Source organism: Branchiostoma floridae, chromosome 11, assembly GCF_000003815.2.
Source record: "Branchiostoma floridae strain S238N-H82 chromosome 11, Bfl_VNyyK, whole genome shotgun sequence".
Classification (NCBI taxonomy): Eukaryota; Metazoa; Chordata; class Leptocardii; order Amphioxiformes; family Branchiostomatidae; genus Branchiostoma; species Branchiostoma floridae.
The window spans coordinates 21,712,357-21,724,190 of NC_049989.1; the positions used below are offsets into that span (position 1 = coordinate 21,712,357).

Consider the following 11,834-nt stretch of genomic DNA (forward strand, 5'->3'; position numbering starts at 1 on the left):
GATTTGGAGTTCCCGACAGGGTCATTTTGGCGGAAGTGGAAGGTATGCGTGCTTTGAACATTAGAGCGGCGAATTTACGAACATTACGCATGACAATATCAATCAATTTTCCGTATATTTGTAAAGTCAATTACTAATCTTTCTCACCAAGTAACATTGTCACGACCGTCTTAGGATTCAACTGACCCTCCAAAGTCAATTGACCACGAGCAATAAGTTACACATGATTTCAGTAGCCAGTACTGAAAACATGTGTAACGTATTGCTCGTGGTCAATTGATAAACATTTTCTCTATAGTGGTCACCTGTCTCTAGTGGCCACATTTCTCCAGTCCCTCGAGTGGCCGGTATAGACAGGTTTGAATGTACACCCTATTGCAAAAGAGTATGCCAAGGGGTACTAGGTTTTTGCCAGGGTAACCGAAAACACAACCTTTATCCCAAGGCCTAAGATATTGAGCAGGAGAGTAACCGTTAAAACACGCTTCTGTTTGTTTGGAATTTTTCATAAGAAATAAACAATTTTCATATGACACAGGCGGGCTATCAAGACATAATATGGCATTATCACGATATGGTACAGTCGGTTTTTAAAGACACACACATACGCACAAAGACAATTCTAGTGATATGCAACCCTATTGTGTGACAAAGGGTGCTAGGTTTCTGCTAGGGTGGGTTGGGTACCCGAAAACACAACACCGGTTTGCTAGAATAAAGATATTGAGCAGTATATTAACTGTTGAAAAATTGGTTTTGTTCGGAACTGTTTATAAGAAACAAAGAGAGTTATTTTGATATGATACAGTCGGTAAGACATACAGAAATGAAGACAATTCCAGTCATATGCAACCCTAGTGTAAAAGGCTATGACAAGGGGTGCTTGGTTGTTTTGTTTTTTGTTTTGTTATGGTCGGTTGGTTAACGAAAGACCATTTTTCTTAGGCCTGTATTCAGTGGTATAGTAACCGTTGAAACACGAATTGGGATTGCATGGAAATCCTTGTACATGTATAAAGAAATGACAAAGAGTTGTGTTATTTTAATATGACGAAACCTGTCTATTAAGGCACAATGAAGTATTATTATGATATCGGACGGTCGGTTTTTTAAAGACAACACCTCTCTGTACCTGGCGCCTTCGCATCGTGACGAGGAAACGCTTGGGTTGCTGTTCGGTACGCGGTCAACAACACCTGCCATCCAAACAGTACAGAACAGGGGAAGTGAAGATGCCTCTCCTGTGAGCAGGCCGCAGACTGACGGGTGTTTCAGACGAGAGACGGTCGTCACTTCCGCGCCGCCGCCACCGCTGGTGCAGCTCTTCTGACATCTTGCTGAGAAGGTGGCTTTTTCCCTTTATAATATTCCTTTTTTTTTGTCAAATTATCATATTCCTTGTACATAGTAATATTTTTCGACACCGTCTATATTCGTGTAGAAGAAGGGGTTGGGGTCACCTGGCGTAGACTAGCGGGTCAGGACCAGAGTTTGTAATTACCGGTGAAGCTTTTGACGTGACATTGGCCTGGGGTGACTTGTTAAGAAACTGACGTTTTTCAATGTTTTACCACTGAATTTTCCTGTCTGTTCTTGGTGGGACCAAAATTTCTACTCGTAAGCAATTTAATTTGATATAATATACGAAACAAGTCGATGTAAGAGAAAATGTATCTGAAAAGCAGAAACAATTTCTGAAGGAGGGCATCAGTTATTGTTTCGTTGTGTCTCTAAGTGTGGGTGTTCTGCAATTTCCCTGCTAAGCAACTGAAGGTAAGAGCACGTTTTTCTGTGCGGATACGATTCTCAATCTGCATACCCTTTTCCGTGGGGCCTTGGGACCTATTTCAAATCATCGTTAATCATAACCTCCCAACTCTTTGCTCATTTCACCGAGAACGAGCTAAGAGTTGGGAGGTTAGGATTAACGATTATTCAAAATAGCTCGCAAAGCCCCACGGAAAAAAGGGCATACAGGAAAGGAAAATGTCGCCATAATGATCGCCAAAACATGTCCGTTTCTTTGTTCTTTACTTCAACATTCGTTAACAGTAAGGTTTGTTGCAATAGTGCACTGGCTTTTTTCGTCGAAAGGATTTAGTTTCTTAGCTATATCATCGAGGTATAAGAGAACGTATGTATGGATATGTAGAGTCTGGGCAGCTTCCTCATAGGATGACAAGTAATTAATGTAGAAAGCATGGAACAACGGTAACGTATGTTACAGTCATTACTGCAAGACATTTGTTAAGCAAAGTGGGCTACAAATTAAAGCAAACAATCCGAAGTCGAACTGCAAATTTTCCAAAAGTCCCAACGGACCGACTAGTTTTGTCGACGCCAGTCTGCAGCCCGGATGTCATTGCGCATAGGAATACGCGTCAACTTACCGTTTAGCGTTGCCGACCTAGCTCCTCAAGTTACCGTTAAGCGATGTCAGTCCACCAAATGCAGACCCTTTTGTATGGAGTCATCGACAATTTTTTGCCGTACTTTGAATACCACGTCTATTCTCTGTTTCACAAAAGTACTGTAAATATACGCAAACAGCCATCATTACAATGTAATAGAGCAGATCGAAGTAATGTTATTTCCTTCTTGGTGTACTGGTCTAAGGCAACAAGCCTCAATTGAATGCGCCGTTGTGAGAGAAGTTTGCATTGCGGCGTTAGCACCTGTACTGATCTCTTCCTCTTTTTGTGACGACCAAGTCATGTTTTAAGATTCAACGAATAGATCACTTCTGACTACTGACATGCAAGATGCCCTTCCAAACAATAATAATCTGTATGATAGAATATGATAGATTGAGAGAGTGATAGTTGATGCGTTAGAGCTCATGTTTTGGGGACGCGGAAATACGTACACGTGAGCTATCTGTGGGCCTCATCTGTTCAAGGCAAATAAAACAGCTCGAGAACCAAACTTGCCGGCTACGGCTTGTACAATGGCAAGATCTCAGATGAGTAAGAACGAAACTCCTTAGAATAATCAGGATATTATAACGTAAAAATATACCGACAGGGTTCCCAGAGCATGCTATCAATATAATCAAATCAAAATGGCCTAACTAGCCTTACAAGTTATACTTGACATTTAACAGTTAAGTAGGAAATGTACATATATATATATATATATCACATTCCACTGTGTTAATGTAAAATCTCAGAAAATGATATCAAGAGGGAAAAGGCATTATGTGATTCTTCCCAAGGCATGTGGCAGGTACTTTCTTCACGTCAAAGGTATGTAATCCTGATCGCTGAACAGCTGACCAAAGCACGTCAGGAGTCTTAGGGCTTTCATATTTCCTGTCTTCTTCTTCTTTAATCTTGAAATTGTAAAGGTGGTAAAAATTCTACGGTGACCTCTCTGAACTCAATGTCACCGCGTCTATGCATTTCCTATTGTATTCACTACTGTTCTACAGAATTGTTCCAACGACGCGAAAACTTACTTCCCTCCCGACAGGAGGTAACGTTACAGTCCCACCGAAAATGAGTGAACTCGCAGTTAGGAAACGTCTACGGCGTACAACGTATGTTTTACTGCACGTGTAACGCTTCCCTTTCTGATTTGTAAAATTTATTCCTAACCAGATGTTTCTATTTTCTACAGGTTCACAACGAGAATAGTCCAACAGAACTGAACGACATGGAGTCTAAAGCCGCTCTTCTCGCAGTCTGCTTAGCTGTGGTTTCGGCGCTCATCACCCAACATGGACGGGTTAGAGGACAACTCTCCCCACCTGTGTGTCAGACCTGGAACTCAACAACTGTGGAGTGTAGTGGGGATGAATTCATAGAACTAAGCCGCGTGCGCCTAACTCAAGTACCTCTCGGCATACCCAAGTCCGTCATCACGGTGAATCTCAGTGATAATAGCATTACCAAACTGTTCAACGGCTCGTTTGGTGAGTTAAGAAATATGAAATCTTTAGACCTTTCTTATAATAGTCTGCGAACCATCGAAGTCGGTGCGTTCATTGGGCTGGAGAATTTAGAACGTCTTGATATGAGATCCATATACAAACAAACAAACAAACTTCAAAAAGGACTTTTCCAAGATCTGCGAAACCTGCACTCTCTGACCGTGGAAACTTACACTGTCAGTACTGAGGTGTTCACCGGGTTAACTAGCCTGAGACATTTAGAACTCGGTGTGGAAAATATCACGGATTTACCAGATCACATTTTTGATTCTCTGACTTCACTGGAAAGTCTGAAGATAGTGGAACTCGGCTGTAACGTAAAGGAGGACCGAAATACCACCATCAGAGGAGGCAACAGCGAAAGTGGGTTCTTACAACGACGCCAGCTGTGGGCACGGCTGTTCAACCTTAAACAACTGACTCTCGAATTTTGCCAGCCAAGACCCAGAGACTTAGTCTTCGGACCTGTGTTTAGAAGCTTGTCTAACTTAGAGAGTATAGAAATAGATTTAGATTCACGCAATCCATATGGTCATACTAGTAGTTCATTTTACCACTATCTCATAAGCGTGCAAATGTTCCGACCGCTGTTACCCAGTCTGAAACATTTATGCATTAACGCCCTGCTCAATAAAGGTGGGACGATTAATGTAGAGCCCGGCGTGCTGAAGTCTCTCTCACACCTGCAGAAGTTGGACCTCCGCCTTGGTTATATTCCGGACATTCTGAACGTTCTGTCTGAACTCCGGCACACACAGATTCAGGAGTTGTCATTTATCGTCCCTGCAACTGAAATAACATCTAATACGCTAGAGGGAATACAAGGTCTGAAATATCTAAAGACTTTGTGCTTAGGTATGGAAAACATTGAAACTATACAAGCTAACTCTTTTCAAGGGTTTTCACATTTAAAAAGGCTAGAGTTGACACAACCGCAGGACTCTTTGAAGACTTTACGATTACAAGACAAGACATTTAGCGGACTGTCTTCACTCACTCATCTTACGTTGACACATAACACCATATTTATTTTACCACATAGAGTTTTTGAAGGACTAATCTCTCTTAGCCATTTGTATTTGAGCCGTAACAATTTAGAAATCCCCCAAGCTCAGCTTCCAGAGACCCTGGACTATCTTGATCTCAGTCAGAATAACTTTCACACTGAGAGATACACAGACTTCGTTACTTACGATATGGTACCATGTGAGATATTACCATTTAACCTCCGTGGTTTAAAAAGCGTGAATCATCTGAATTTGAGTCATAATGCAATTGGTGTTTATAACATCAGTTGTTTACCTCAAAACATTACTGTGCTTGAATTGCAGTTTAACAACATTAACTTCATCGATGCACATATGTACTGTATCGAGGGTTTACGGTATCTCGACCTTTCTAACAATTATATTGAAGTAATGCTGATGTACAGAAAGCAATGTATGCAATCCACTTTAGAAACATTAAGACTGGATTACAATCCTAAGAGAATTGCAAATGTATTCAATATTCCTCATACGGCATGTCTGAAGGAACTGAAAACGTTGACTCTTTCTCACTGCAGTATCCAGGGTATCTTTGCGAAACAATTCACAGGACTGTACCGATTGACATATCTAGATCTCAGTCATAACGACATCAACACCGTCATACCATCCGCCTTCTTTGGAGTATCGCGGCTGAGATTCCTGGATCTTAGTAACAACCAAATACAAAATATAACAGAGAAAACATTTGAAGGTTTGGGCAGCCTCACTCACCTAAACCTGGCATCCAACGGGATATCAGTGATAGGGGACGCATTTCGCTATCTGTACGGATTACAGGATTTGAATATGAGAGGGAATAGCTTAGCTGTTTTAAATCAAACAGCACTGGGTCCTATTTTCAATGGGCTGCAGAGCCTGGACGTTGCAAGCAACCCGTTTCTGTGCGACTGCAACTTACTGTGGTTTGTTGAGTGGGCCCAGTTCAGATACGACACATTAGCGAATTGGCACAACCCCTACCCTAAGATTGGTCGAGGCTACACGTGTTCTCGTCCAGCAAAACTGAGCGGACGGCGTTTGATAGACGGGTTGACAAAAAAACAACAATCCAACAACAGAGAGGATCCAACAGAATCTACGTTCTTCAACATGGACTGTAGTCACGGACCCAACCGCCTCCTGGCTTGTGTGCTCGCCTCTTCCGGCATCTTCGTCGCCATGATGACCATTTTCCTGGTCGACTACCACATCGGCCGTGTTCAGTACTACCTGTGGATGTTGGCCAAGTGGAGGAGACCGAAGATTGGCGAAGTAGAGAACCAAGAGCCGCACAGATACACGCACGATGCTTTCATTGCCTACAACAACCAGGACGTCATGTGGGTTGTACATGAAGCAATAGAGAATCTGGAACCTGACTACAGTCTGGTCATACACGAGAGGGACTTTGCAGTCGGTGCTCCCATTGTGGAAAACATCGCGGATGCCGTGGAAGACAGCCGGAGAACCGTCTGCCTCATCACCAGGAACTTCCTGAAAAGTAAGTGGTGCGAGTACGAGTTTCAGATGGCCCAGTACAACATGTTTGAGGAGGGGGGAGGGAGGCGTCTCATCCTGGTGTTTCTGGAGAGGATTCCTGACAGGATGCTGAAACGGTTCCGCCATCTGAACGCCGTGATGAAGAGGGACACGTACCTGACGTGGCCGGACGACGTGCGGAAAAGGCCGCTGTTCTGGAAGCGGCTGCGAGACGCTCTGGGCGATCCTCTACCCCGGGACCCAGAGCCTCAGCAGCAGGTACATGATTCTGAACGGACAATGCTGGAACAGCAGGTACAAGGGCCTGTAGGGAACATTGTGGACGCGCAGGCACATGGCCCCATGAGAAACATTCCGGAACAGCACCACATGTGCTTTGGAGATGACGTTCCTCTCCTACCACTGTAGCCAAAATGTGTACTTATCATTTGTTTCCTGAAGCAATGGTAAACTGTATTTGCCATCTCACAGAAACTGTCCAGCTTCAGTAAAGAAATGAACAATGCAAAGCTTGGGTGACGTCACGTTAAAGCAGATAGAACACATGTCTCAGTTAACGGTGGATCAAAAGTTGCAAAAACATTTATAGCATCCCCAGTCTCTGATAAGGGTCTTCTGGTGGGTTGGCTGATCTTTCCGTCACCTACAATATGTTATTACATTATTCGATATTTTTGCTAACATGTTACAATTTGTCTTTTTTTTATAGAAGTGTTTACTCTTTGTTGGGATTTCGACTTGGTGTGCGCATGTTTTTACGATGACATTCTATGACCAGACCCAGATGACCAGTGGTTTAAAGACGGAGATGATGTGTCTCTCTTACCGCTTTAGATCATGTTCAAGTTCACTGTGTCGCCAGACTGCTCTTGTTTTGGGCGTGAATAATCTGTGGTTCTTAATACTACTCAAAAAATGAAGTCTTTTTGTGTAAAAAAAAACTTCTTTGTACAGTAAGACGTAGCTTTATTTAGAACCTAAACGGTGCTAGATAGCAAGTTTTTGAATCATTTCTTTCTTTAACGTTACCACCATATCTTTTCATATTACTTGTAACTGTAAATAGCCTTCAGGCTTGAGTTTGCGATAAGCTTTTCTGATGATAATACAATGTCTAGTTTTGCTATTGATCATTTTTGGTATAATTATTATTATATAATGGTTGTACATCTTGTGACATTGTACCAGTACCACGGTTGTGCTGTGTTGCTGTATCTGTTAACATTATTGAAATATTATAATTGATGCTCTTGTTCTAATCTGTCACATTATGAACCAACTGTTTTTAAATTGATGTCGTTCATGGTGTGTTGTGATTTGAAATTTGTTTCAATAAACGGTTGTGTTGTAATGAATGAATCGTGGACGATAATTGTGGAGTGTTCACTTCTGTTTTCATGTACCTATTGCAATTGTTCACCTGTGTTTACCTGTCATTAACCTATTGTCTGATGTATTATTCATCTCTGCTTACCTGTTATTTTCCTAGGTTTTGTTAATTCTAGCGTTAATGCGAACCTTAACCTTCAACCTGGCCACAACCCTAATCATAGAAATTTAGCCAAGAATACAAAAGATTCATAGACCAATTGTACCTAGAATATATCTACATAAGAGTGTTTTCCCATATAAAGGGATGATTTCCTGTCTAACGTTATAGTTTCTATATAGCTTCTTATGTTATAGCTTATATATAGCTTCGGAAAAGAAACAGTTGTTGTTAACAGTGCCGCCGATTACTTAAATTTGACTGATACAAGTTTGCACGTTACCTTCTGGGACAGAACTAGAGTAGCCTCCACCAGCATTTCCTACGGGTCGATCACTCCGTCGAGCTCGCTCGGAATCTTCCCATGACTGGTTGTCTCCATAACGCTCTGTCGTCCATCGCTGCAGGTTGTTAGTGTATAGACTGGTTTATTGGTTGAACACTCTTGGCAGCCAAAAGGCTGAATTGTGATATTCACAGTTACAAGTTTTTTACAAGCACTACAGGTGAATACATCAATCACCTTATACACATTTGTTGTTACAAAGTTTTTTACAAGCACTACAGGTGAATACATCAATCACCTTATACACGGATGGATCACATCGCTGCATGCAGTTTGTGTATGAATCGCAGAGTTCGGCAAAAGGGGATAATTGTACAGTAGAGTCAGTCCTTTCGAAGGTTAACATTTCCCCTCACGGCAGGCCAAACTCTACCGTTGCCAAAATATTCTCCCCTGGCCAAATATTCTGCCCATAGTCCGGTAGAGACTTACATTGTATTAGAGCTCATGGCATCAGCGTTTCATTACGCTCACGGCGGCAGGCGCCCGGCACAAATTAATTCTTTGGTCGTACTTTGAGACAAACACATTTTTTGTTGAATACATGAAAAAAATAATAGCTACTTCTGTCACAAACATGTTTACACACATTTCATTTCTCCAATATACAGTTTATTGGACTCGGCCGATTTATCAGTGGGACCCGATTATGCAAATAACGAGTATGCAAATAAGCATATTACCGCGTCACAAATATGCAAATGTTAGAATGAGCAGCGGATCGATGTACACACAAACGCTGAAACAGGCAAACAGACATGCACACCGCGCTTTAAACTGTTGCGTCAAATATGTCAGACGAATTATTCGCAGCAAGTGTTTATCATTTAGTTCAAGTCATATATGTTGTAAAAGGTCTAAGAAAATGTTCACTGTTACGAGTGCCATGTGCATGTTAGAGTTGTAATTTTTGTATCATAAATGGAACAAAGCCATCAAGCACCAGATTAGATGTTTGAAGTACAGGAAGTCTGTTTTGAATTTCAGCATGAAGATGTCATGTCAAAATTTAAACTTTATGTCCCTTGGCAGCGTTCTACAAAAAAGACTAGGAGTGGTAGGTTTTTGGTAGGCTCGGTTGGGCAAAGGAGAAGACAGCATTGCTTCCATAGGTCTAAGATATTCAAGAAGTTGAAACACGCTTTGGCCTTAAAGCTTGTTTGGAACTCATAACAGTCTGTCTAGCAAGACAAACACCTTTACCCAGTACCTGCGTGTCCGGACGAGGAATTGCTTAACGCATGACTGCTGTTCGGTACGCGATTAACAACACCCATCACCCCATTAGACTAATATAATATATGACCTCCTTCGGTCAACATTTACCATGGTGAAATCCTTCAACATCCAAAAGAAGGGGCCGCTAAAAGCGCAGAACGTAACAAGGAAACGCAGGTGCCAGTCTTGTGACCAAGCCGCAGATCGACGGGTGTTTCAGACGACAGGCAGCCGTTCCTTCTGCACCACCACTGCTTCAGCTCTTCTGACAGACAACTTAAGAAGGTGGGTTGATAAACTTTCGAATTTTTTAAACGTTTACTTGCAGTACCGTTATACAATACTTGTGGGGCGGGGGCCATGAAACGTAGACTCGCAGAGCAGATTTACTGACGCAGATTTGGACCTTACAGTCATCCTGAGCTGTCCTTAAGAGGACGATTCTTAAGAACTTTTCATGTTTTTTATCTGCACTTTGTAACTGTTGATCTTCACAACAGTGAACAGACGCTGTGTTTTCTGATGGAATTGCAGAAAACCGCAGAGTGTTTTGATGATATTTCGTAGTAAAGTAGCCGTTGAAATGCGGGTTATTTTCTGATGGAATTATTACTTTGAAAATTACTAAGATATGTGATGGCCTGTCTCACCAAGACACAAACCTTTACTTACCCGGCACCTGCGTTTCGTGACGAGGAAACATCTGTCCTTTTGAGTACATAACGTTACTTCCTTCTTAGCTTTGTGAGGCACAAGGCAAACCTTCACACTCAGTTCCACCAGGCCTGTTCCCACAGACCATGACTGCTGTGCGGTATACATTTCAGAAAAAAACGGAACAGGGAAGCGCAGGTGCCAGTCTTGTGACTGTGAGCAGGTCACCAAAACGGAACAAAGAAACGCATGTGTCAGTCCTGTGAGCAGGCCGCAGATCGACTGGTGTTTCAGCCAAGAGACGACCGTCCCTTCCGCGCCGCCCCCACCGCCGGTTTAGCTCTTCTGGCAGACGTCTTGCTCAGGAGGTACTTTCTCTTTTAATCTTTCTTTTTTTATAGATTAGCTTATGTAGTTTGGTATCGTCTATCTACTTTATGGTGGGTTGGGTGAACAGAAGGTGGCCAACAAGCGTAGACTAGCCGCACCAGAACGGAGTTTACCTGGCGAGTGCGCAGCATTGGACATGGCAGTCGTCTTAGGGTAGTTTGCTTCAGAAGGTATTCTTTTACCTACTACTTATGTTTTACCGATCGATGATACTTGGCACGGTCAAAAATTCTGTCCGTAATCAAGCGTGTAATTTTCTTTTCAAATCCAACCAATGTTTTAAAGTTATTGTACCTGGATGGTTCACTTCTGCTTTTCCGTCACGCATGAACCACTCCCAAAACATGTATGTTGACCCGGTCATGTTTACAGTATCGTGGCTGAAGAAGGTGTTTGATGCCAATATTGGAGGGTGACGCAATTGGATTTTGCCTTTATCTCCTCGTGTCTTAAGACGTAGATGTTGGGGAACACTTGGGGAACGGCTTGTACATTTGTGACTGGCCGGGAGTCAAATTTGACTCAACCAGTTAGTTAGAACACAACGTCACTATCCATTAATGATCAATAGATGAACCGAGGTGAGCACTACTAGAACATGTGCCAACCACTCCCGTCCTTCACACAACCAGCACACGATGAGGAACTAGAGAAGAAGTATTCTAAATAACTTTGCCCCAATTTGACCCCTCGGGGATGTTTACAACATAACAGTACGGATCATTTTGATTACTACAAAGCGAACCCCTCTTTGGTCACGCACGTGCCATTTTAACTCACGTGAGATGGCAATCGATTGGAGTTGGTACCTGTAACGTTACTCCGCGGTTCGACGATGGTGCTGGGAGGTTCGAAAGTATGTTGGGGGTCGGTTAGGAATAGGTCATGTACTGGCTGTGGAAAATCTGCATCACTTCTTCTGGCAGCCAAGAGATAGCTACCATTAAAAAAAGTAGCATGCAAGCAAAACATTATCATGAGATAAGCCAATGCTGTGTAGGTATGCAAATTGTATGCTAACGAAATGAAGGCAATCTATACAAAATTTTATTTAGTGGTTTTAGCAAATGACCAGGCCTTATGACACCGTATATACCTCGGGGCCATTCATTAACCCTTAATTACTTACCAGATCTTCGTACTTTCATCACAGGTTCACAGCGAGAAGAGTCCAATAGAACAGATCGACATGGAGTCTAAACCCGCTCTTCTCGCAGTCTGCTTAGCTGTGGTTTCCGCGCTCATCACCCAACATGGACGGGTTAGAGGACAATATGA

The 11,834-nt window shown here is 42.5% G+C and overlaps 2 protein-coding genes across 2 annotated transcripts in view; both read left to right on the top strand.

Moving 5' to 3' along the window:
• Nucleotides 1-3,216: 3,216 nt before the first annotated feature.
• On the top strand, nt 3,217-6,867 carry LOC118425389 (toll-like receptor 13). Its single transcript, XM_035834197.1, has 3 exons — nt 3,217-3,225; nt 3,619-3,913; nt 5,552-6,867. Exons 1-3 carry the CDS (start codon nt 3,217-3,219, stop codon nt 6,865-6,867), a joined length of 1,620 nt encoding a protein of 539 aa, XP_035690090.1.
• A 4,524-nt stretch (nt 6,868-11,391) lies between these two features.
• LOC118425390 (toll-like receptor 6) overlaps nt 11,392-11,834 on the top strand; it is a 3,576-nt gene continuing 3,133 nt past the window's right edge. The window contains exons 1-2 of the mRNA XM_035834198.1: nt 11,392-11,412; nt 11,710-11,817. Of these exons, the coding sequence (XP_035690091.1) occupies nt 11,392-11,412; nt 11,710-11,817 (129 nt within the window). The remainder of the gene's footprint in view (nt 11,413-11,709; nt 11,818-11,834) is intronic.